Below are 23,855 nucleotides of genomic sequence, written 5' to 3'. Positions count from 1 at the left end.
GTACCACAATTATATTTAATTCCCCCATTTGCTGTATTTTCTTCCCTATGATTTGGGGGGGGTTGTTTTTTTTATTTTTGGATTTTCTACAATTTTAAAAAATAATTATAATTATTAAATAAGTAGCATAGAAAGGTGAAAAAATGGATTTTTTGTTTGTCAATGTTATTAAGGTATAAATTAATTAAAAAAGCAGTCTCTATGGCCAAAATAAGACCATACAACTTTTTTTGTTGGTGTTGTTCTGTTTTTTGGTATGTCTCTAGAAGTCCTATTCCTATACGTGTGGAAGCTACCCAACCAGCTGTGGAAAAGCCAGAAATCAAGCCTCCCCGAGTGAGGAAGTTGACAAGACAGTATAGTTTGTGAGTTCTATGCTGCAATTTTTTTCAATTATAACAACTGTGGTGATGCTAAATGTCTGGGTATAAATGCTTCTTGGCCCCTGAGACCATTCCCAGAGAACCTTCCCCCCAAATTCCATTTATTTCCAATTTAGGTTATAACAGGACTAGACCTTTCTCCCTGAAAACATTACATAGTTGGCATATATATTCATTATTGATTATTGTGTAACAAATCACTTTAAAACTAAGTGTCATAAAACAATCCACATTTGTCACTTCACAGTTTCTGTGGGCTGGGAGTCCATCCATGGCCTAGCTGGGTCTTTTGTGTCAGGGGCTCTCACAGGCTGCATTCAAGATGTCAGTGAGGGCTGCAGTCTCATCTGAATGCTCATTCACATGTTGCTGACAGGATTCATCTCCTCGAGGGCTGCTGGGCTGAGAGTACCCTCAGTATGTAGTCATGTAGGTCTCTCCAGGATTCTACATCAGCAAAAGCACACAAGAAGAGCCAGAGAGAGTGCCAGCAAGGCCAAAGTCACAGTCTTTTGTAACCTAATCACAGAAATGACATCTCATCACTTTGCCACATTCCATTCATTAAAAGTGAATCACTCTGACCAGCCAACACCGTAGGGGAGGGATTACACAGGGGCAGGCATAGCAGGTCAGGGATCATTGTGGACTGTATCAGAAGCTGCCTTCCACAGCATATTAGTGAAATGGTAGCATGGTCTGTCGACAGAGCCAAAGCTAATCACTGAGCTTTGAGACCTGTAGGAGGAGCCATTTCCCAAAGTGTCCCAGAACCACCAGGTCCCGTCCAGTTCTGTTGGGCTTAATAGAAGTCTCTGGGCTACTGGGTGCACCAGACTGTTCTAGGCATTGTCAGGGAATAGTAAAGTGACTTTGACAATTCCCATCCAAGGACACAATTTATTGGAGGAAAAGTCAGAGTCACAAATAATTATAATCCTTAGAAGATAGTTAAATGCAGTCATAAGGGTGGTGGAGGTATTAGTAATAGCTGTACTAATCACAATGGTAGTTCCCATTTCTTGACCTTGGCTATGGCCCAGGCACTGTGCCTGATGTGTAATTGAGTAGAGAGCTGTAGAGGGATCTCTGGATGAAATGGAAAACCTGGGGGCTCTGGAGCTGGAAAGGCTTCTCTTAGGGCCCTGGTTAGTTTGCAGCTGTGAGCTCTTGTAAAGATTATTCTTTGAGCCTCTCTTTCTTCCTCTATAAAGTGGATGGGAGAATACCTACTTCTGAGGCCTTTTGTGAGGGTTAACATGAGACCATGAGGGTAAAGCTCCTAGCAAGGAGTATGGCCATAGATGAGTTCCTCTTCCTCATTCTCTAGGACCTGGAAGCTTCTGAGAAAAAGTCAAGTTTGGGAGGTACCCAGAATGCAAAGTGTAGGATGGGGAATGTAATGCCAGATGCAGTTCTGAAACCGCCATCTCAGTCTACCATTTGAACCCTGAAAAGGAAAAGAGGCATGCATGGGGGTTTTTAAGGGTAGACGCATCCCACCTCATTAGCCTTAATAGAAACTTCTGGACAGGGTTGCAGCTATATTTCCTAGGAAAGTCAAAATAAGAAAGGTTCAAATAATTAACAATGGTGATGATCTCTGGGGTACAAATTAAACCACAAAAATTTGTTTCCCCTGAGGGTAAAGCTGGCAGAACTTGCCTTTCCCTGTACATTTCGAAACTCAAAATGTTATCATCACTTATTTGAGATATGTAATCATATTTGAGAGAATGACTGACTGGTATGTGACCTGGAAGGAAAGAAAATTTCACTAACTCACCAAATTGGCTCTTTTAAGGAAACCCTTGGTTTTTTGTTGTTGTTGTTTTTGTTTTGTTTTGAGACAGAGTCTCACTCTGTTGCCCAGACTAGAGTGCCATGGAGTCAGCCTAGCTTACAGCAACCACCAACTCCTGGGCTCCAGGGATCCTCCTGCGTCAGCCTCCCAAGTAGCTGGGACTACATGCATGAGCCACCAGGCCCAGCTACTTTTTTCTATTTTTAGTAGAAATGGGGTCTCACTGTTGCTGAGGCTGGTTTTGAACCCCTGACCACAAGAGATCCTCCCGCCTTGGCCTCCCAGAGTGTTTGGATTACAGGCGCGAGCCACCGCGCCCGGCCAAGGAAACTCTTTTCAAACCTCTAACATTACATGTGTATTTCTTAAGCTGCCCGAAAGTATTCTGCTTTGAACATCAAAGAATGGCAGCATTTTCCCATTAGTAGAAAATAGCAAAATTAATGGATGAGATTTTCCCAGGGTTAAGTTTTTGTCCCATCGAGAGTTCTTGAATCCTTAACACTGGTTGCCACTCATTTGTCCATCTCTAGTCTATCTCATAGATATTGATAAACACAATTGTTAAACAAAATTGATAAACAAAATTGTTGGTAAACACATGGTCAATGGTCAGGGAATGCAAATGGGGAAACTCAGATTTCTGATTTTATGGAAATATTTTCTGTACCATCATTTTTTAGATACAGATATGTATGCCTATACAACTCTTTTGACTATTGTAATATTTCTAGTTCCTAGGCTGGAATTATGTATATTCGGATTTTTTTGTTTTTGTTTTTGTTTTTTTGAGACAGAGTCTCGCTTTGTTGCCCAGGCTAGAGTGAGTGCCGTGGCATCAGCCTAGCTCACAGCAACCTCAAACTCCTGGGCTCAAGCGATCCTTCTGTCTCAGCCTCCCAAGTAGCTGGGACTACAGGCATGTGCCACCATGCCCGGCTAATTTTTTCTATATATATTAGTTGGCCAATTAGTTTCTTTCTATTTATAGTAGAGACGGGGTCTCGCTCTTGCTCAGGCTGGTTTCGAACTCCTGACCTCGAGCAATCCGCCCGCCTCGGCCTCCCAGAGAGCTAGGATTACAGGCGTGAGCCACCACGCCCGGCCTATATTCGGATTTTAGGTTGCTCCAGCAAGAGCATCATTTAACATTCAGATGCTCTGAACAAGTTTTCAAACCACTGCTTTTAAGGATACAAACAAAACCCTCAACCATAATCTTCCCTGGAAATATGACAGGGCAGAAATTTGGGGCTGCTTCACTCAGAAAGAAGGGAGAAGCAGAGGAACTCTGCAGAGAGTTTGAGGCAGATAAAAGTGTCATTTTTATGTTGAAACTAGTTAGTATGTTTAAAAAATTATGAGCTGTTTTTTTCCAGAAATATAACTTGATTTAAAAATAATGTAAAAGTCTACAAAATTTCAATAAGCAAGACAGAAAAGTCCAAAGAGAAAAGGAACCAATTTCCCAGAACCAGGCCATCAAAAATAACCAGTGTTCACAGTTGATGACTATTACATTAGACATGTTTCTATGCATACATATTGTTAAAATAGGAAGAAATAACTTCAAAGCGAAGATCATCCTGTACATAAAATTTCACTTATTAAAGTGTTGTTTTGTGAATTTAACATGCATTTACCTCAGACACTGAGGTAAAATTAGAAGACTTGCTGAATTTTAAGTGTTTCTCTGCCACAAGATCTAAGTTAAGACAAAAGTTTATGAAAATCATTAAGAATTTGGAGTCTTTTTCAACTTTAGACAGTATCAGTTGCCTTCCTATTATGAAAGATGAGCTGTTTTTTAAAATGGCCTTTTATGTAAAACTAAATAATAACTATTTCAGGTGACAATTTTTTAAAATGAGGCAAAATGAAATTGTAATCCCACTCCTCCATTCAACCAGCTCTGTGACCTTGAGCAAGCAACTTCACAGTCAGCCACTGAGTATCAAATGAGTCTCTGGAAAATGGAGATTGTAACATACAGCGTTGGTATGAAACCAAATGGGCAAATGCGTGTGTAATTGCACTGACCTGTTTGATCCGCATGGATCCACATACTTGTCATTAATTTTCCACGTACTTGTTCAAACCTCTCCTATCCCCCCTTTTAATTATGAACCCTAAATCCTCCTTTTGAGGTTTTTCCATACACAGAATGATCTGAAATCCCCCAGGCCCCTTCTCAGTCAGTCTCATCCACACTGCGGTTGTGTCCTGTGGCCATGTGTTTCCCACGAGGCCCAGTGCCATGTTGAAGCCCTGGTTGGGGACCCTGTATAGGTGCCCTCCTTTCATGGGTCTTTCATCAACCAAGTGTTGATAATAGCTATCATTTCTGAATGACAGTGTTGATATCAGCTATCATTTCTAAAATGCAACCCCTGTGCCAGGGTGGCTCCAGAAGTTCTATACTGGAGATCCTTAGGGACAGTGTGCCAGGGGTCTTTAACGCCACTCTTTAAGCAGAGAGTCAAACAGGTATTTGTATAGTAGTTCATAGTAGTGTTATTCACAATAGCCAAATGGTGGAAACAACTCAAGTGTCAAGTGTCTATCAACAGATGACTGGATAAACAAAATGTGGTATATCCATTGAGTAGAATATTTTTCAATTTAAAAAGGAATGATATTTTCAAAAACATTTTTTAAAGAGTCTGTGCCCAGACTGGAGTGGGCAGCTATGTGACCTTGAGCAAGTAATTTCTGTTGCCCAGGCTGGCCTCAAACTCCTAGCTAAAGCGATTCTCCTGCCTCAGCCTCCCCAAAGTGCTAGGATTATAGGTGTGAGCCATTGTGCCTGGCTAGGAATGAAATTTTGCTATATGCTACAACATGGATGGACCTTGAAAACATGGTGAATGAAATAAATCAGACACAGAGGGACATATATTGTGTGATTCCAATTATATGAGGTTCCCAGAGTAGGCAACTCATTGAGACAGAAGGAGAATAGATGTTATCAGAGGCTGCAGGGAGGGGACCTTGGAGAATTATTGTTCAATAACAATACAGAGTTTCTGTTTGTATTGATGAAAAAGCTTTGGGGATAGTGGTGATGGTTGCACAACATTATAAAGGTATTTAATGCCACGGAATTGTACAGTTACAAATGGTTAAAATGATATATATTGTGTTATGTATATTTTATCACACACACATATAAAAAGCTCCTGACAAATGACAAAAAATCCAGCCCAAATTTGCTTTGGTAAACAAGTCAGTGTATTGGATTCTGTAAGCTGGACATCTGGTGGACATCTGTTTGAGGAACTCCCAACCCTCACCCATGGCCCACCTACTCTCCCTAGCCTCCCTCCACTCCTCACAGCCTGTTTATTATTGTAATGAGCAGAGCTTCATGTGCTTTTAGTAACCGCAGTGATGAAGAGGACCTCCCTCCAGACCTGGCCGAGGCAGTGGGAGTGACCACAGCTACAACCACAAACACCACAACTGCTGCCACACAAGTCTCAGTGCCACTGGCATCCCCCAAGGTCCAGAAAGTCAGCTCGCCTCAGAAGTCAGAAGGCAAAGGCCAGCTGTCCCCAGGGGCCAAGGTATGAGGGGTGGGGGGAAAGCCCCGGGAAGTAGCTACACTTGTTGGGAATACTGTATCAATTTGCTGGGTAGCATCTGGTGTGTGCATGTAAACTTCGCATAATCAATTGTGTGCACTGGTAAAACAACAGCAGCAACCACCAGAACATGTTTTTATATAACTTGTCCCCAAAATATAAGCTATTTATGAGAGAGTAAAATATAAAACCATGCTCACTATTCTTTAATTGTAATTTCAGGGACTTTTGAGAGCACTCTTGATTTAGAATATCATCCCCACATAAGCTATTACTCCACTATAAAGATAAAAAGTGAAAAAGGTTCCTCCCCAACAACCATAATAGAAAATTTGGATGAATAAAAAACAATAGACGTGTCTCCCTCCCATTCTTTATATTGGATCACCTGCGTTAATAGTTTGAAAATAGGAAATATTATTCCATTTTCCAGTTTGAAACTTCAGGAAATTGCTAGGGATGTGAATGGGCTGTGACAAAGGCCTTACACAAGATATTTTTCTTGGTTTCCTTTGAGTGACCTGTAGCTATGGTCACTCCTTGGCAATTGGTCCAAATATAGTCCACCCTGTTGCTATCCAAGTGGATGCACAGTAGATCGTGTTGGTCTGTGCAACCACTCTGAGGAAAGGCATGTGTGTAGGGGGCAGGTACCCTGCAGGTACAGCAGCACTCCAGAGCCTGTTCTATTCACACACCTGACTGCTTGTTACCAAACCAAACTGGGGTGCAGCAAAGGCACACACTGAAACAGAGAGTTGTAGCAGGAGAAAGAGAAATTTTTATTGCATGGAGACTAGGCTTAATACCTGAACTCCCCGGTGGCTTACAAGCCAGGGTTTTTAAAGATAGGGATACATTTCAGGCAATCACAATTGCAAATCAATACATGCAAGTTATACATTGGCCTGATCCCAGAGGCAAGATATCCTGAAGTGGGGGCCTACGGGGGTCATCAGGGTCATTGGTGGATTCAGGGATTCCTGGATTAGTAGAAAGGAGTGTTAAGATAGGTGTGACCCTCGCCAGGCCCCTTAGGGAAGCTTAGAACAAAGAATTGTGGTCAGAGTTCAATTCCTCAGTTCCCCCATATCTGTGTTTTCCATCTGGTGGGAGTTTCTGAAAAACAACTCAAGAACATATGTGAAGATGCCATCTTTTATTTCCCATAGGGAACCAAAAGCCTTGTGATTCTGGCTTGGTGGGAGGGCCATTGTTCTCATATGGTTGTCCATTCACTTGTCAAGGCTAGCCAGATGATTGACACTTCCCCTAAAGGGCCTCAAGATTTTCCTTTTGTCCATGCTTGGGGATCTCCCACCCTCCCTGCTGCAGGCTCCTAAGAGGTGTCCCTGCTCCATCTCGTGCTCAAAATGAGCAGTCACGTCCAAAGCTTTTATTTCTCCAAGCCTCTGTTTCTTCCTCCTAAAAATAGGAATGAGATCTGCTCCTTTGCTCAGCTCATGAGCCGACGTCAGGTCCAGTGGCGGCTAAAGTGCTTTGCAAACTGGATGCCCAAAGCTTCTGCAGCTTCAGGAATCACAATTCCTGGTGACAGTTAAATAATAACAATCCCCCAGGGGATTGGGGGAGGGAGGGAGGCAGGGGCAATATTTGTAACCCTAACAATATTTGTACCTCCATAATGATGAAATAAAAGGAAAAAAAATAATAATTACAATCCAGGCCTACCTCCTGCAAAACCAAAGCCAGTCTCTCACCTGGTCCCTTCCCTGGGTATCCCTGGAAAAGTCTCTGTGTTCCTCACAGGAACCCAGCTGCACCCCTCAGCCAGAGACCGGCCCACAGTGAGGCCCTCTGCTTCTCCGTACATCACCTCCTGGCATCTCAGGTTGGATCCGCCTCCCCTTTGGGGAGCCCCTGTACAGCCTTGTCCCAAGTGTGGACTCAGGCTCCTACTGTATGCCCCACACTGTGTTAAAACCAGGCTGAAACATTTATAAAACAGAAGGGAGCTGAGGGGTGCAGAGGATGCAAGCAGCTACTACTGAAGGCCACAGGGCTCCCTCTCCTGGCCATCTCTCTCCTTAGGGTCCTGCCTGCCCCAAGTTGACAGGGCTCATTTTTTCTCCCTCAGAGGCCTTGTGGCTGACCCTGCAGCTAAGACCCCAGAGCAGGAAGACAAAATATTTTACAAAAACAAGAAATAATTTTCAAGATGCCACCCACCTACCCCCCATGAAGATCTTCTCTTTTATTGTGCACATCTGTTTGGCTCTTGGAGGCCTATTGAAACTCCTGCTCCATGACAAAGTCTTTGCTCTCTCTTTATACATTCAGGGGACTCTTTAAAGGGTTTTTCCCTCAAAACCAGTTAAAGAGCACTCAGAACACTTAAGAAAAGTTGTTTGCAGCTTTGAAAAGGACAGTTCTCCCACCCCCACACCTACTTCTACTTAGGATATTTTCAGACAAAATTGGGATTCAGTCTCAACATTTTGTACCCTGCTGAGCTAGGGGCAATGTGGGGATTTGGCATACTGGTGAGTTCAGTAGAGGAGAGGTTGGGAACTCCTGCTTTTTCTGGAGAATTATGTTGTCAATCCAGTGCCATAACTAACCAGGGATATTTTTGTCTGCCTTCCTAGAGCCCCTCTGACCGAGGAGGTGCCTTTACCTTGGAGCCAGGCGATCTTCTGATGGATTTCACAGAAGCCACTCCTCTGGTAAACTTCCTATTTTGCTAAAACCAGAAAAGCCACAGACCATAGAAACATCTTGGCAGTGGGACAGATGGACAGAGGTGGGCATTGCTGTTGAGAAGGCTCTTCCTCTTGTCCTGGAGGCTCAGGGGTCTGCTTTCTTCCAGGGTTCAGGCACCATGGGTCCCCCCACCTCTCAGAGCCCTTGAGGGAGGAAGAGGTGTTCACTTTGCTCTGATGGTGATTGCAGGGGTCTGCCCCCCACCTGTTGACCACCCTCCTGGGTTAGGGGGCTCCTCCATGCTCCAGTCTCTGCTTCTCAGCTTCCTGAGCTGCACCCTGCATGCCCACCCATGGGGCATCTCCTGCTGTTGCTTCCAACAATCTGTGTGGTCTGAAGCACTGGCTCCAGCCTGCACCCTAGCTTTCCAGGGCCCTTGCGCTTCCTGTGTTGTCAATCCTCTGCTTACAGGTCTCCTCTTAGGGATGGTGGCCCTCATGGGACTTCCATTGGTGAGAAACACTTTCTAGGGGACAGAACACCAAACCAGGAGTCACACAGGCCAGACCTGTCTCCAATCTCTGCTCCCCTTTTAAGAGCCTTATCAGTGGCTAGTTACCACCCCAAGTTCTTTAAAGTAAGGATGTCATTGTTTGCCCCATCAGCCTCACAGGAGAGCTATAAGGATTGCATGAGAGAGAGAGTCCTTCAAGAATAGGAAGCACCACAAAGATGTGCAAGGTGTGATTGATATTATAGGTGGGCAAGCTGGGATGTGTCTTTGGCTGAACTCAGCCTAATACCTGTGTGAACCTGAGCATAAATCACAATCCACATGTTTGGATCATGAGTCAAATTTCAAGCCAAGTCAAAAACGATCTCCTGAGAGTTGACTGTGTGCCTGGTTGTACACTGGGCTCTGGGGGTAGAGTGGGCAGCTGAGGCTAGAGGGGAAATCAGGTTGATAAGCAGCCACAGATAAATGAGAGCTGTGTAGAAGATACTCAGGAAGAAGCCAGAAGTGGGAGTCATTCAGGGCTGGCTTCCTGGAGGAGGAGTGTGGTGGATGGGAAGCATCCTGGAAGGCTTTCAAGAGAGGATAAATGGGGCAAAGTACTGTCTAGGCTTTATGACTTACTGCTATTCCTGGTCAGCTGGCATAAGGAAATCATTTATATAATTGTTCTTCTCATCTGGAGAGTTGGTACAGTCTGAGAGGTTTGAGGCAGCAGCTTTGGAGCTGGAACCAGGTGTTCTGGCTCCTCTCCTGAAGCTCTCTGCATCAAATTGGGCTCAATCTGGTTTTCTGTTTAGGAACTTGCCACTTAGGAAAAAAGCAATGCCTGGTGTAAGGGCTTCATTTAAAGCACTCCCCAGACTGAGGAAGTAGAACTAAGGGCATGAAGGAAGGGACAGCAAGTTAGGTGGCCTTGGCCTGGTGCCACATCAGTATCCCAACTGAGTATCCCGACTGAGGCCTTACTTCCCAGCAAGGCCTTCTTGTGGGAGATGGAAGCCCGAACACCAATCTGAGGACATCCAGTCTAGCTGGAGAGCAGTGTCCTCCAAAGGGATTTGAAAACCTCTAGGATACAAGCTGAGAGCCTATGAAGGCAACAGGAGGAGAAAGCTGAGTTCCAAGGGCCATGTTGGGGAAAACATGCCTGGTAGGAGTAGAAACCAGTGAAGGAAGATCTCTCTGAGTTAGGTATGTGGGCAATTTCCAGGTTGCCAAAATATGCCATAAGAGAATCTATAGGAACTGCTACTTCTGTGGAACCCAGTGTCTAACCCTGTCTGGTGGGACTAGGGGAAAGAAGGCTCATGATGTCAGGGTTTTGAAGTACGAATAGGAGTTTTCCAGGTGAAGAAAGTCGACCAAGGCATTCCATGTAGAAAGCACAGCATGAACAAGGTACCACATATTTACTAAAAGTCTCGGTGGATCTGAGAATTAGAGTCAGTTTACCAAAAAAACACACCATGGGTTTAACAGGAGTGATGAGATTCCTTTCAAGACTGCTGTGTTGAAGGTCTAAGCTTGTAGATTTAATTACTTATAGATATAAATGGTCTTTTGTTTGTTTGAACATAACAGACTGAGATTAGAAAGGAAACAACATCTGGCATGGATTCAGAGGTCCCTAAACCAAGCTGTAAATGCCTGCCAAGTGAATGCCCGGCCTCTGCTTGCACCCCTTTCAGCAGTAGGAAGTTCATTCCCTCTCCCCAGGACACGCTGCAGCTCTGTGGGCAGCCCTGCCTTAGCTCAGGGTTCAGGGCCCAGGCACAGGACAGCCAAGGCACAGGACAGCCAAGGCCCCGCACTGCGCTGAGGCACAGGACAGCCAAGGCCCCGCACTGCGCTGAGGCACAGCTCTCGCCTCACAGCTGAAGCTCTCAGGGACTGCGTGTTCTCAGGATGAAGCCCCGTTTGTCTGAGGCATGAGTGCTGTACACAGGCCTCGGGGAGAAGCTTCCCTGGAGGTGTGGCATTTCGGCAAGAGTATACTCCATTTTGGGCTCTCCCCAGAAACACTGGTTTGACCTGCCTTTGGCTTTAGAATCCTATTTCCATGAGTGCCAAAGGCCCTAGAGAGGAAGAGGGGACTCTAGCAGGCTGCTTCTGTCTTTGGTCCCCTTCCCTCCCTTTCCTCCTCCCAGCAGCAGAAGGCAAGCAGCAGCCCTCTCACCTCATCACTGGGGTGACAGAGAGGGGTCTGTGTCTCAGAGGACAGTGCACGGGGAGAGAGTAGACTTAGGGTGTGGGGCTGGGAAACCTGCTGCTAGTCAGGACTCATTAACACCACTGTATGGGGCAGCCAGGCCCCTCTGTGTGCTGGACACTACGGGAGAAGGCTGCAGAGAGGCTTCTTTAGCCTCTGAAGGAAGGAGCCAGAACCACAGGGCAGCAAGGGCAGCCTCCATGCCTGACTTGTGACCAGGGCTTCCTCAGCCACCTGGACCCAGCCTGTCAGCTGGAACACTCCCCTGATACCATCTCATCCAGTCTCTCACATACACAAGGGGAAACCAAAGCTCAGACAGATACAGACACTTGTTCCGGATCACATAGCAAGTCTGTTTCAGAGCCAGGACTGGAAACCAGGCCCTGGACTGCTGTCCAGCCCAGTTACAGATGGCCCGAGCCAGGATATGTCTCTCTTTGCCCATTAGCCAGTCTCCCAGTGGCAAAGCTGGTCCAATCCCCTGGCCACAGCCCTGTGCCACATAGCCCAGGCATGAGGGGTGTGAGGCCGGGGCGTGAGGATGGGAGGTGTTCAGGAATCTTGGTCTAAAAGACTTAGCCTGATGAAACATGGTTCTTTTGCTGCCAGCCCTGTGCCCTGAGCCTCTGGCTGCTCTCTCAGGGACTTCCCATCAGCATTTCCCATCAGAAGGGGAAGCAGCACCTTGCAGGCCAGAGTGTCAAACTTCCCAGGGACACTCATCACACAGGCAGTGATTGGCAGTCACCTCCCAAGCTCATAGCCTGTAAGTCCTTGTGGCTGAGACTCCTGAAGGAGTATCATTACTCCAGCTCCCCAGGCCAGCACGGGGAGGACAGGGGACTGGAGAGAGAGGAATAGGACCAGCTTTTCTTGCCTTCATTCAGCAAGGTTCCACCAAGTCACTGTCAGAACTAGTGTAGCCTTGTGGCCCAGTCTCTGTGTGGAGTGGTTTTCAAAGGAGCACAGTCCAAAGAGCCAATAGAATAATATGAGTAGAAAAAGCCAGAAGAGTAGCAGAAAGGTTCAATCTTGAACTGGCATCTCTCAAAAACACATTTAAAGAAAATTAAACTAACACCTCCTGGTAATACATCTTGAATCTCTTTTTGCCTCCTTTTTCATTCTCTTGCATCCTGCCTGACTCTAAGGACTTTAATTCTCAAACTTTCCATAAAAACACTCTTTTCAGCTTTGCTCTTGCAGCATTTTTTTCCTTCCTTTTCCCAAACCTTTTCTTCTCTAATCCCCAACTCTTTTATGAGGTAGCTCTATTTGCAATCTTAAACCTTGCAACCTTTGCAGCTTGACATCTTCCCGCTCCTGGATTCTCCAGCAGAGTTCACGATCAGGTCTGAGTTTCTGCCTGAGATGCAAGAGGTGGGGTGTGAGGGTGGGAAGGAAAGAAGGCAAGTGAGTCAAGACAGCACCTGCTTTCCATCTGGAATTTTCTTTGGGGTGTGAGTGTGAGCAGATGCACAGGGTATTGGTGTTGATTGAGCAAGGGGAGTTGGAGGAGGGTACCTTTATGTGTTAGTAAAGTTGACCCTAGGAACAGAGTGCAGAGTCCTATGCTCCACTCCAGGTCTGCCATGCCAGCTTCCCTCCCCTGGTGACACAGCCTGTAAACACCTACACCTTTTGTGTTCTTGACTCTCTCTTTTGGGCCTGTCCCTCTCTGATCCCTGTACTTCACCCAACTGCAAAGCGGAGCCAATCAAAACCCAGGTCTCTTCTGGGCCATGGCGGGTTAGTCAAGAGTTCATGTGTCAGGGAGGACAAAGGTCTGGCCAAAGGAAGGCTGTTTAGGGCATAGAAAGAAGAAATGGGTTCTCTTCTGGCTCAACAACTTAGTTTTCGTTTTGAACCTTATTCTACCAGCAGTGCTAAAACTTAATCTCAAGTCAAATCGTGGTGGTGCCCCTTCTGTCTCCCTGTGGTTTCATCTGTTCCCCAGAGCACAGGGAGGTAGAGAGAAGCCTGTTTGGTCCATGATGTCCATGTTTGCTGATACATCCAGAACACTCTCTGCTTCTTTCATGGTCCTTTTGAGTGGGTGGACATCACTGTCCTGCTGGGATGTGTGAATCCTTACCTGTTGGACACCATTCTGTCCTGGGACCATTCTGGGGCCTGCCACCTCCTCAGCTGTATTCCCCACTGCTCTTTAATGTCTGTTCCCAGCCTCACCCCACAGAGAGAGGTACACAGGGCCCCTTTGCTCAGCACTCTCTTGCCTACCCCTCCTCCCTTTCCCTCTGACTTTTCTCCCCTCTCCTCAGACTGGTAGTCTCCTTTCTTATCTGGATGATGAAGAAGCCTTATACATTTTCTTTGTCATTTATCTGTGCCAAGAATCTTTCTGTTCCCCCAAGAGTCAGATTTTGAACTCAAAAGCCAAGTATATATAGAAGCGCATAGCTGCCTGGATGTGGAAGGGACCCAAGGAGGGAAGGAAGTACCAGGAGAGAGAATAAAATGATATTTCAAAATAGTCTCCTATTCCATGTGTTATCTTATTTCCTTCTCATTTACCAAAAGTCCAGAGTCCAGGGATGTTCTTTTGTTTGGGTTCAATCAGATGCGTAGTTAGAAAGGTCAGAAATGCTTATGTGATGTATCAACATTTCTTACCATAAAAGTCCAATGCTGGGCAAAGCCTTAAGCCACTTACTATGTTCTGCAATTAAGAGCCTGACAGTCAGTACACATTTTGACCTCTGGTCAGTATGGCCATGTTTCTTGGTCACTTATGCCAGTTTTTATTTTCTTCAATAAACACACCTTGAGTGCCTGCTGTTATAAACAAGGGCCAAGGCCCATTGGCCTGGGATCCCCAGTGTGGCTGGTTCTGGCTGGTGCCCGGATGACCTGGAGCACTGGTAGGAACTGACCCTGGAAGGCAAGTGGAGGAGCTTCACACACTACCTTGGAGCACGCAGGATTTATCTTGAGGACCGTAGAGAGCAGTGGGAGGATTTTAAGTAGGCTGGTGAAACTTAACTGCAGGTGACAAATATGGATTTACTGATCTCTGAAGAATGGATTTAGAAACAGTCAACAAGAGGGTCTAGAATCACAGATTTAGACTTTGCAAATGCAATTTATGCATCTCCCAAATTCGAATAGCAAAACAAGGCTGTCGTGAAGACCATTGTGAGATAATGGTTGTAAAAACCCTTTGGAAATTGTCCAGGACTGCACGATTATAAAGAGGGCAGAGTTAGATCAATTTGAAGGAGGCAAAGAGGGCTGCAATTTTCTTGATCATTTTTCGATGAAACTTACACAGGGGCTACATTTTGTTCTTTCCTGCAGGATGATAGCAACTATTTAAGGAAACTCTCTTAAGCTAAAAGATGTGTGTGTTTGTTCTCTGGAGCGAATGTTCCCTCCCTGACACCAAAACTAACCCTGTTAGCAGCAGCTCGCTCTCCTAACATCAAGCATCCTCTGTCCACCATCCTCATCCTCACCAGTATAAGCTGCCGGACCTCTGCTAAGCAAGCGCATGGCGCTCTTCAGGGCCAGGGTGGGGATCCCATTGTATCCCTATTCATATGGCACTTTTCTCACAATGCTTGATATTTTCCATCTAAGCAGCAAGGTGCCCTAGTGCCAATATGAGGTGCCAAGGCCTGGGCCCAGGGGTGCAGGAGGTGGGTCTGGGCCAATCTGTTTTCTGAAAATATATCACAAAGAGCCAAGACAGATGAAATCCTAAACTCCACGTTCCTCCCCCCAGTGTGTTTCTTTCCTGGTGCCGTCTGTTGGACATCACTCACCTACACACTGTAATGTGTACCCTTCTTTAGCAGAGTGCAGAAGGACACTGGGCGTGGGAGGAGAGCACTCAAGTGTGTACATTGCTCCCATGGCTGACATCACTAATTCATCACCGCTGTCTTTCTGGCTTGGCCTGGGCAATGCTTCAGAACCCTCAGCAGTGTGCCAGGAAGCCACTACCCGTCCTGTGTAGTTGGCATAGGAGACGGCCACTACCTATCAGCCCTGGGAATGGGGTCTTGGTGTGTCATTTTGCTCAGATAGTGGAGAAGACAGAGCAGGGCCAGAGAGGAGGAGTGAGGGCTGAGAGAGGAGGGGGGAGGGCTGGACCAGGAGCCAGTTGGCCAGAGGCTAGAAGCAGGCTGTGGGTGAGGCTGGCTTGAGAATAGTCTGGAATTGCCAGATCCGTCTTGCACTGTTCTATCTTTCTCTCCTTTCCCCTCCCTTATCTCCTCTTCCTCCTCCCCCCTCTCACCTCCTCCTCCCCTCCCCTCCTCTCCCCGTGAGCAGGCAGAGCCCACCAGCAACCCCCACTGTGCCCACTCTCGCTGTTCTCCTCCACTCTCTCTCCCCATGAAGGAAGAGACCACTGGAGTTTGCATGTACCCTCCAATCAAAACGAGGCTGGTAGGTACCCTGGCAGGGAAAGGGGCCTGGCCAGGAGAGCTGAGGTGGGCAGGAGCCCACCAGGCGAGGCGGAGGCCCTGATGGGCATGCAGAAGTGCCAGACCTTGGAAGGGCTGGCTGACAGGTGCTGTCACTCCAGGATGGGTGGACAGTCTGGAGTCCAGCTGACTCTGGTCAAATTGGGCCACTCGGCTATGGTCCCACCCCTCTAGGTCTCAAGACCCAGGAAGAGTTTGTTTTCCTAGAATTTTGATGATCATAGATGCTTTTCCCAGAGAGAAATATATGCTTTGATACTCAGGTACTTACCGGTGGACTCTTAAATTGCATTGCTATTGAAAACAAAAATTTTTAAATTTGTCTTCTCCTGCTATTTATCAAGCTAATGATATAACAGTACTGCTACCTATAAATAACAATGTGAAAGGAATCACCTGTAATCCCAACCTAGCACAATTACTTTTTTTTTTTTGCATGGTTCCTTCTATTTATTTATATTCTTCATAATTTTACACACTTAAATCATAGTAGCCATATCATCTCCTGTTTGTCTCTTTTCACTTAATGCTGTGTTGTTTCTATCTTGTTCTTGTTACCACATTCTGTGACTGTTTTTATTCCATCAAGTGAATGGTCCACCATTTACTAACAAGTTCTTTACTTCAGGGCATGTGCTTTGTTTCCAGTCTGTCTCTATTCCAGAGAACGCATATAGCTTTTTGCATCAGGTATTTTATTTTCTTAGGCTAGCCCCTGCTGTATTAAATACCATGACTTTGGCTCTTACTCCCTTTCTAAAGTGGTGGTGCTGACAGCGCCGTCAGAAGAGAGTGAATATGCTTTGCCATAGCTTGAGCAACACAGTATAACTGTTGGAATATGTTTTGTTTACAGCAGGTATAAAATAATTCTTTGGGGTTGCTTTTACCTTTCTTTAATGGCAATAATAAACTATGTTTCTCTTCTTCTCCATGGTGGTCTGAGAGTCTTATCTGTATTCTGGCAATTTTGAGATGTTTAAAAAGATGAAAGAGATTTTGGGGAACAGGAGCAGACACGGGCTGGACATCTCAGTGTGCATTGCAAGGACATTGTCATCCCCACAGGTTGAGACCTGCTCTATCATTCAGAAAACCTCAGCCAATTCGGGCCTGGGCTAATGTGTTCTTACCCTCCCATTAGAAGCTCAAGAACATTGAGTAGCTCTTTTAGGGTCCACATGCACAAAGCCTGCTGCCACTGGGCAGTGGTGGCTTTGGTGTCTTGGCTGCCACCCTCTGCCAGCAGGTGATGCAGTGCAGATCAGCAGTAGGTGTACAGGCAATTTCTGTGCCCTGGGGCACTGCAGACAAAGCTAGTGCCACAGTCATCAGGTCCCTGGGCCTACTGGCATGCCCTAGGCAGGCTTAAAGAAATAAGTACCCCATTACCAAGGCCTCCAGGAGGCCAAAGACAAAATGACCAAACAGAAAGAAATGGAAGCCAAGGGTCTTCTGGCCACCACTACCTGAGCAGGCTGTGCATCCAGCCTCTTTTAGAATAGCTCTATGCTGTAGTGACCCTCAGCTCTGTGCACTGTGCCTTTTGTTCCCAAGGGCCACGGCGGCAGGATTCTCACATGCCTCCATGGTTTCCCTGTGGTCTCCCTCTATTGCCCAAAGTGTATAGGGAGTGCAACAACTCACTTGATTAGACAGGGAATATCTTCTGGCTTAATTATCCCAGCCCCCGGTACCCTGTGAGAGACTGTGTCTCAGCATGTGACCTCTCAACAGCTTCTTGGCCATTCCCCACCGCTATAGAGAAGCCGTTAGAAGCCATTCCAAGCACCTGTGGTTTCTCTTATTATCCACCCTCATTGTGGCCTTTTGTGGGGCAGGCCTAGGACCCAGCATGCCTGGAAAGCCCAAGCAGACCCAGTGAAGGGAGTTCCAGGGCCAGGCAAACATGAGGTCTTCCACTCCAGCCTGTCATCCCTTCTGGGCCCAGCCCTACAGGTCAGAGCTAGGCACACCATATAAATGCCAGCTGACACTCCTGAGGGACCCTTTGTGGTCCTCACACAAGTGATGAAAGCTCCATGGCACTGATCCTTCAGTTTTAAAGGTGCTCTGTCAAAGATTTCAGAACTTTGTTTTCTAATCTGAAGATAACCCCCTTGTCTTTCTCTTTTTTGAAGATAAAAACATTCCCAGCTGATCCAATGAATCCATTTCCTGATCCTTTTACCACAGGACCACAGTTTACCGTAAGTAGATCCAGAAACCAGACTGCATTTTAAAACATTGCTCCTGTGTGGTGTGCTTTTCTGTGGGATGCCAGACAGCAATGTTGACAGCTTCTTGTGGTCGCTGTTAAACTCTGTGAGGTTGGGAAGGAGCTTGGATTTGGGGTTTGCCTCTTTTATTTATTTTATTAAGGTGAGATTTACATAAAATTAATCATTTTAAAGTGATAATTCAGTGACATTTAACACATTCATACTGTTGTGCAATGACCACTTCTAGTTCCAATACATTTTCATCGCCTCCAAAGAAAACTCCATACCCATTAAGCAATTGCTCCCCATTTTCCCCTTGCCTCTGACCCCTGGGAATCGTCAATCTGCATTCTCTCTCTATGGATTCCCATATAAATGGGATCATATAATATGTGACCTTTTGTGACTGGGTTCTTTCACTTAGCATGTTTTTGAGGTTCATCCACAAAGATGCATGTTCATCCACACAGATGTATGTATTCATTTCTTTTTGTAGTCGAATAATATTTCATTGTATGTGTAGACTGCAAATTATCTCTTCATTTATTGGTGGGTGAACATCTGTTTTCAATTCTCTCTGGTTGGCTCTTGATAATGGTGTGATCTTAGGTAAGTCACTTTCTCACTCTGAGCACCAGCCTCCTCTTACTTAAAGTGGAAAAAGTAATAAGAATATCCTCCTGGTATCCTGTTGAGGCAAAGATCAGAAGGGCCCAAGCGTTTGAAAGTGCTTTACCAACCACAGATCATCCCGCAGATGTCAGTTACATTGTTGTTTCTCAGCCCTGGAGGGGTAAGGTGGTGTCCTCAACAAGAATAGGCAGTCCGGACAACTGGCTTCTTGTTACCACACCTCCGGATGTCACTGGGCAGCTCAGTTAAACTCTGCCAAATGTCTAAACACTTTTAAACATTTCAGTAGTGTAGTTTCATCATCTGCAAAATGGGAGAGTTTGATGATTTTCACGCTTCTTTTCAGCTGCTCAACTCATTCTTTAAAAGAACACTTCTGCACAAACCCACTGGCTAATGAGCCAAAGTGGGGAGTCCAGGGTCTACCCCTCCTTCCCCTCACCCTCTCCTTCTCCCAGGAAGCAGTTTGCAATTCCTAGAACTGTACTGTCCCTGAGGCTCCCTCCAAAGGGTTTCTGTGCTATCTAGCTCATCTGCAAAATGGGCTGTGGGTGGTCTAGGGGTAGCTCCAAGTGTAGTCTCATGGGCTGGATGATGGTCAGTACCCAGCCTGGCTGCAGCCATGTGCAGAAGGAGGGAGTCAGCAGCGGCTGATTCAAGTTTCACAGGCTGAACAGAAGTGGGAAGGTGTCCAGCAGGCCAGGCAGAGGAAAAAAATAGGTTCCTGGAACAACCCATTTCTAGGGTCATGAGCTGCTTCCAGCATCTGCCTTTTAAGAATGAGAGGGCAGAGACACAGGGACTGTGCCAGGACGTTAGATGCTATTGCCCTGACACTCATCCTGGCCCCCTGCGGTGTTGTTGGACACAGCTCCCCAGCTAGAAGCTCCGGCTCCACCTCCCTCATTTGGCCATGGTGGGGCACTCTGGCCTTCTGCCCAGCCTTGGCAATGCTGTAAGACACTCAGGAAAGCCCTTCCTGAAAGCTGGGGGCCAAGATGGAGCAGGAAGCCAATGGCAGAAACCACACTGAGACTTTTAAGAACTGGGCAAGAGTGGCTCCACGACAGCTGGAGCAGGCAGAGGGAACGGCATGAACCAGAGTCCTAGGGCGGACGGGGTCATCACACATTCAAGGGACTGAAAAGCAGGCCAGTGGACTTGAATGCCAAGAGCATGGTGGGGGTGCGGGATAATGAGAGAAGGAAGGGAACATAGGCAGGGACAAGCATTAGAGGGGTACGACCATGGTTGGCCTTGTAGACCATAGCAGGGACTCTGAGCTCCATCCTAAGAGCAATGGGAAGCCTTTGCAGGACTTTGAGCAGGGCAGTGACAGGGCAGATGTGCTTGGAAAGGATCCCTGTGATCACAGTGGGAGAGTAGTTGGGCCTAAGCAGAGTGGAATCAGTACAATCCACTCTGTGGCTTAAGGGAAAAAGGGCAGAGAGCTTGGCCCAGAGTGGTTTTGCTGGTGGAGGTGGAGCGAATGCACCAATGGGGGAGATATTTAAGAGGTTGGTAAGGTATTGGGTTGGATGGGAGAGAGGGAAGGTCAGGAATGGTTCTCAGATTTCTTTCTTTTTTTTTTTTTTTTTTGAGACAGAGTCTTGCTTTGTTGGCCAGGCTAGAGTGAGTGCCGTGGCATCAGCCTAGCTCACAGCAACCTCAGACCCCTGGGCTCAGCTCAAGCAATCCTGCTGCCTCAGCCTTCCGAGTAGCTGGGACTACAGGCATGCGCCACCATGCCCAGCTAATTTTTTCTATATATATTAGTTGGCCAGTTAATTTCTTTCTATTTTTTTTTAGTAGAGATGGGGTCTCGCTCTTGCTCAGGCTGGTTTCGAACTCCTGACCTCGAGCAATCCGCCCGCCTTGGCCTGGTTCTCAGATTTCTGACTTGCAGAATGTGGTTGGACAGTGGGTCCGTTCACTGGGATAAGGAAACCTGGAAGAAGACTGGATTGGGAGGGATAATGAGTTTGCCTTTAGCCATGATGCATTAGCAATGCCTTTGAAACATTCTGGTGGCAACAATGACTGGGCAGCTCCACAGCCAAGACTGTAACTTGGGAGAGAGGACTAGATGGGAGATAATGACTAGGGAGTTACTCACAGCTGCCTAGTAACAAAAGCCAAACTCAAGGGCTTCAGGTTTCCAATTTTCTCACTCCTGTGTGTCATGGTCAAGCTTCTCGACAAGGTCAAGGTGCTTTATCTTGCTACAGATTTGGCCTCTCCCCCTCCATAGGCCTTGTCCTATCCTGGCCACAGTCATAGGAGAGCTTAGCAGCTCTGAGGAACTCGGCACAAAGCTGGTCTGGCAATCTAGCATTGACCTTGGGGCTGGTTTCAAAATCTGGGTTTCCTGTTTGATCCTGAGACCAGTTTCTACTTTGTATTTAGGCCAATTAGCTCAGTCTCTGCAATACTCAGCTGAGTATGTTGGTTGTTCCATCTAGGATGAGGGCCTCTGCCTGGCTCTGGCCAGATCTCTGTCCCATGTGCTTCTTTCTAATTTGGGTCTGTCCCTTGTTACCTGTTTTGTCTAGTGAAAGTTTGTTCATTCATTTATTCATCTCCTCATTTAACAAATACGAAAACTTAGGACTGAGTTATAATAATATAAGTAATTTTTACTGCTGTATCAGGGGCATTCTTAAGTGAAGCCAGTGTTTTCTTTTTTCCACTTGAAGTGCATGGCAGTGAAGAACACAGTGACTTAGCACAGTTTGGTGCCACTACCTTGATTCATGCCAAGACCCCAGCACTTTTTCCACCATTGCCTTTCTACCATCCATGTAAATTTCTCTCTTTTTCCAGGAATAATAAAAAGCAAAAAAGGCTAACCCACGCTCACTTCACTGATGCAAAACAGGCCTTCTTATTCTTGTATCAGGCTGGAAAGGCTAAGCCATGCTTTGAAATGACACATTGATTTTCCTACTCATGCTGCATGACTGTTATGGGTGAACTGAAGGCTCTGCTTTGTTTTACCTGTTTCTGGAACCCAGGCTAGTGGAGCAGTTGCATTCCATGTGGAATGTTGCTAGTCCCAATGGCAGAGGGGACAAAAAAAGAGGTGACAAATGATATACTGGCTCTTAAATCTCTCAACAGAAATAAAACACAGCACCTCAACCCACATTTCATTGGCCAAAGCAAGGCACATGGTCCTACCTAATTTCAAAGGGGGCAGAAAAGTGTGATTCTACCTTGTGCCTAGAAAGTGGTGAGCCAGAATTATCTGGTGAACAGCACACATGACTACTATAGCCCAATATTTGTGAAAGCTCTTTGTGGCAAACATCACATACTAAACAAATGTATGATGCCACTGCATGTATGACATGCTGACATGCCGGGATACAGGTATGACATGCTGGAATGGCCTCATTGAGGTGGCACCTAAGCCACTAAGAAGCATCTTTTTTAGAAAGTCATGTGATAAATTTCTCCAAGTTCAAGGCCAACAATTAGCATGAAAAATCAAGTTATAAAATATGTAGTTGGTATTATCAAAAGGCTATAAAACAAACAAAAACTATGCTTAGAAAAAATACGACAAGGGCCAGGCTCAGTGGTTCATGCCTATTATTTCAGCATGTTGGGAGGCCAAGGCAGGAGGATTGTTTGAGGCCAAGAGTTTGAGACCAGCCTGGGAAGTACAGTGAAACCCTATCTCTACAAAAAATTTAAAAATTAGCCAGGCATGGTGGTGTGCACCTGTAGTTCCAGCTACTCTGGAGGATCGCTTGAGCCCCTGGGAGTTCAGGGATGTAGTGAGCAATGATTGGGCCATTGCCCTCCAGCCTGAGTGCCAGAGCAAAACCCATCTCTAAAAACAAAAAAAAAAAGAAGAAGAAAGAAAAAATACTGTAAGGAAATATACTGTTGACAACAGTAAGTGATTATGGAATTTCTTCATTTATCTACTTTTATATATCTTCTAAGCTTTCTATACAAAAGTAATAAGCATAATTTGCTTTGTAATGAAAATGGCAACAATAAATTATCTTCTCCAAATAAGGCAGTATACTCTAGACCAGTAGTTCTGAAACTTTACTATGATTCCTCCAGAGAATTATCTGGAGGATGTATTAACACATGTATTATTGGACTTTATCCTCAGACATTCTGGCCCCAAGACCTTTGGGGCCTGAGAATTTGCTTTTTTACGAAGTTTTAAGATAATGCTGATGCTGCTAGTCTAGGGACCATACTCTGGAAGCCACTGCTGCCGTGATGAAAAACATCAATTATGGAGTCAGCTAACCCAGGTTCTAACTACTGTTCTTAACCTTACTTTGTGACCTTGGGCAGAGCACTTCTCTGAGCCTAACATTTTGGCTTTTTTTTCCCCCCCATAAAGTCAGTTTTTTGTTTGTTTGTTTGTCTGTTTGTTTTTTGAGACAGAGTCTTGCTCTTTGGCCAGGCTAGAGTGCCGTGGCGTCAGTCTAGCTCACAGCAACCTCAAACTCCTGGGCTCAAGCAATCCTCCTACTTCAGCCTTAAAGTGGCTGGGACTACAGGTTCATGCCACTACGCCCAGCTAATTTTTTCTATTTTTAGTAGAGACAGGGTCTCACTCTTGTTGAGGCTGGTCTTGAACTCCTGAGCTCAAGGGATCCTCCTGCTTCAGCCTCCCAGAGTGCTAGGATTACAGGCATGAGCCACCACACCCAGCAAAAATCAGTTCTAAGACATATATTTTTTTCACCTTTTAACGTCTCTGAAATCAGAACGTTTACTACAATAGCGAGCATGACAAAGTTTGAATGGCCACATTTTTCTCTCACTGAGGCACATGCAAAAATGGTGCATCTCAAAATGGTGCATCTAACAGCTGATGGTGTCTAAGATGTGATGAAATACATCTCTACCTTAAAGGATTGTCAAGAGGTAATGTATGTAAGTGCTTAGCATAGTGTCTGGCGCAAAGTAAAATCACTTAAAATGACAATCAATTTTAGCTAGTATTAAAAAATAACAGGAACCCTCGAGTAATTCTCAGGGAGCAGCTGACAGTGTGAAAATGAAACCCAGATGGAGATTGATCTCCTGTTCTCTGTTTCCTCTCCAGGCAGACTTTAGAGACAGTAAATTACAGTGCTGTCCTGGCCAGTCTTCCCCGCTGATTCCAGCAGCGACCCTGAGGCCTTTGACAGAGACCGTCTCCACAGTGCAGACCATTTACACCACCCGGAAGCCTGTTTCTCTGGCAGCCAGGTGAGTCAGGTCAGGAGGTAGGGGCAGGTAACTCTGGTGACAGGGAAAACAGGCAGAGGCTCCAGGTTTGTTGTGTTTGTGATATCTACAACCCCCTCATTTGTTCTTTTATTTATTCTGTAAGTATTTATTGAAATATCTACAAAGGGGCTAGGT

At 45.9% G+C, this 23,855-nt stretch overlaps 1 protein-coding gene across 2 annotated transcripts in view; it reads left to right on the top strand.

Moving 5' to 3' along the window:
* The window catches only part of EPB41L4B (erythrocyte membrane protein band 4.1 like 4B), a 136,424-nt gene that overhangs the window by 106,756 nt on the left and 5,813 nt on the right, over positions 1–23,855 (top strand). Inside the window, exons 20-25 of one of the 2 annotated variants that reach the window (XM_020289422.2) lie at positions 267–365; positions 5,576–5,753; positions 8,381–8,458; positions 15,461–15,577; positions 17,757–17,825; positions 23,554–23,699. In XM_020289422.2, coding sequence (XP_020145011.2) covers positions 267–365; positions 5,576–5,753; positions 8,381–8,458; positions 15,461–15,577; positions 17,757–17,825; positions 23,554–23,699 — 687 coding nt within the window. Of the gene's footprint in view, positions 1–266; positions 366–5,566; positions 5,754–8,380; positions 8,459–15,460; positions 15,578–17,756; positions 17,826–23,553; positions 23,700–23,855 lie in introns of both variants that reach the window. The other variant, XM_076008908.1, reaches the window with a different exon arrangement.

Source organism: Microcebus murinus, chromosome 12 (assembly GCF_040939455.1).
Source record: "Microcebus murinus isolate Inina chromosome 12, M.murinus_Inina_mat1.0, whole genome shotgun sequence".
NCBI lineage: Eukaryota > Metazoa > Chordata > Mammalia > Primates > Cheirogaleidae > Microcebus > Microcebus murinus.
The sequence above is the reverse complement of the archived record's forward strand: the minus strand, read 5'-3'. Positions and strand labels throughout refer to the sequence as shown.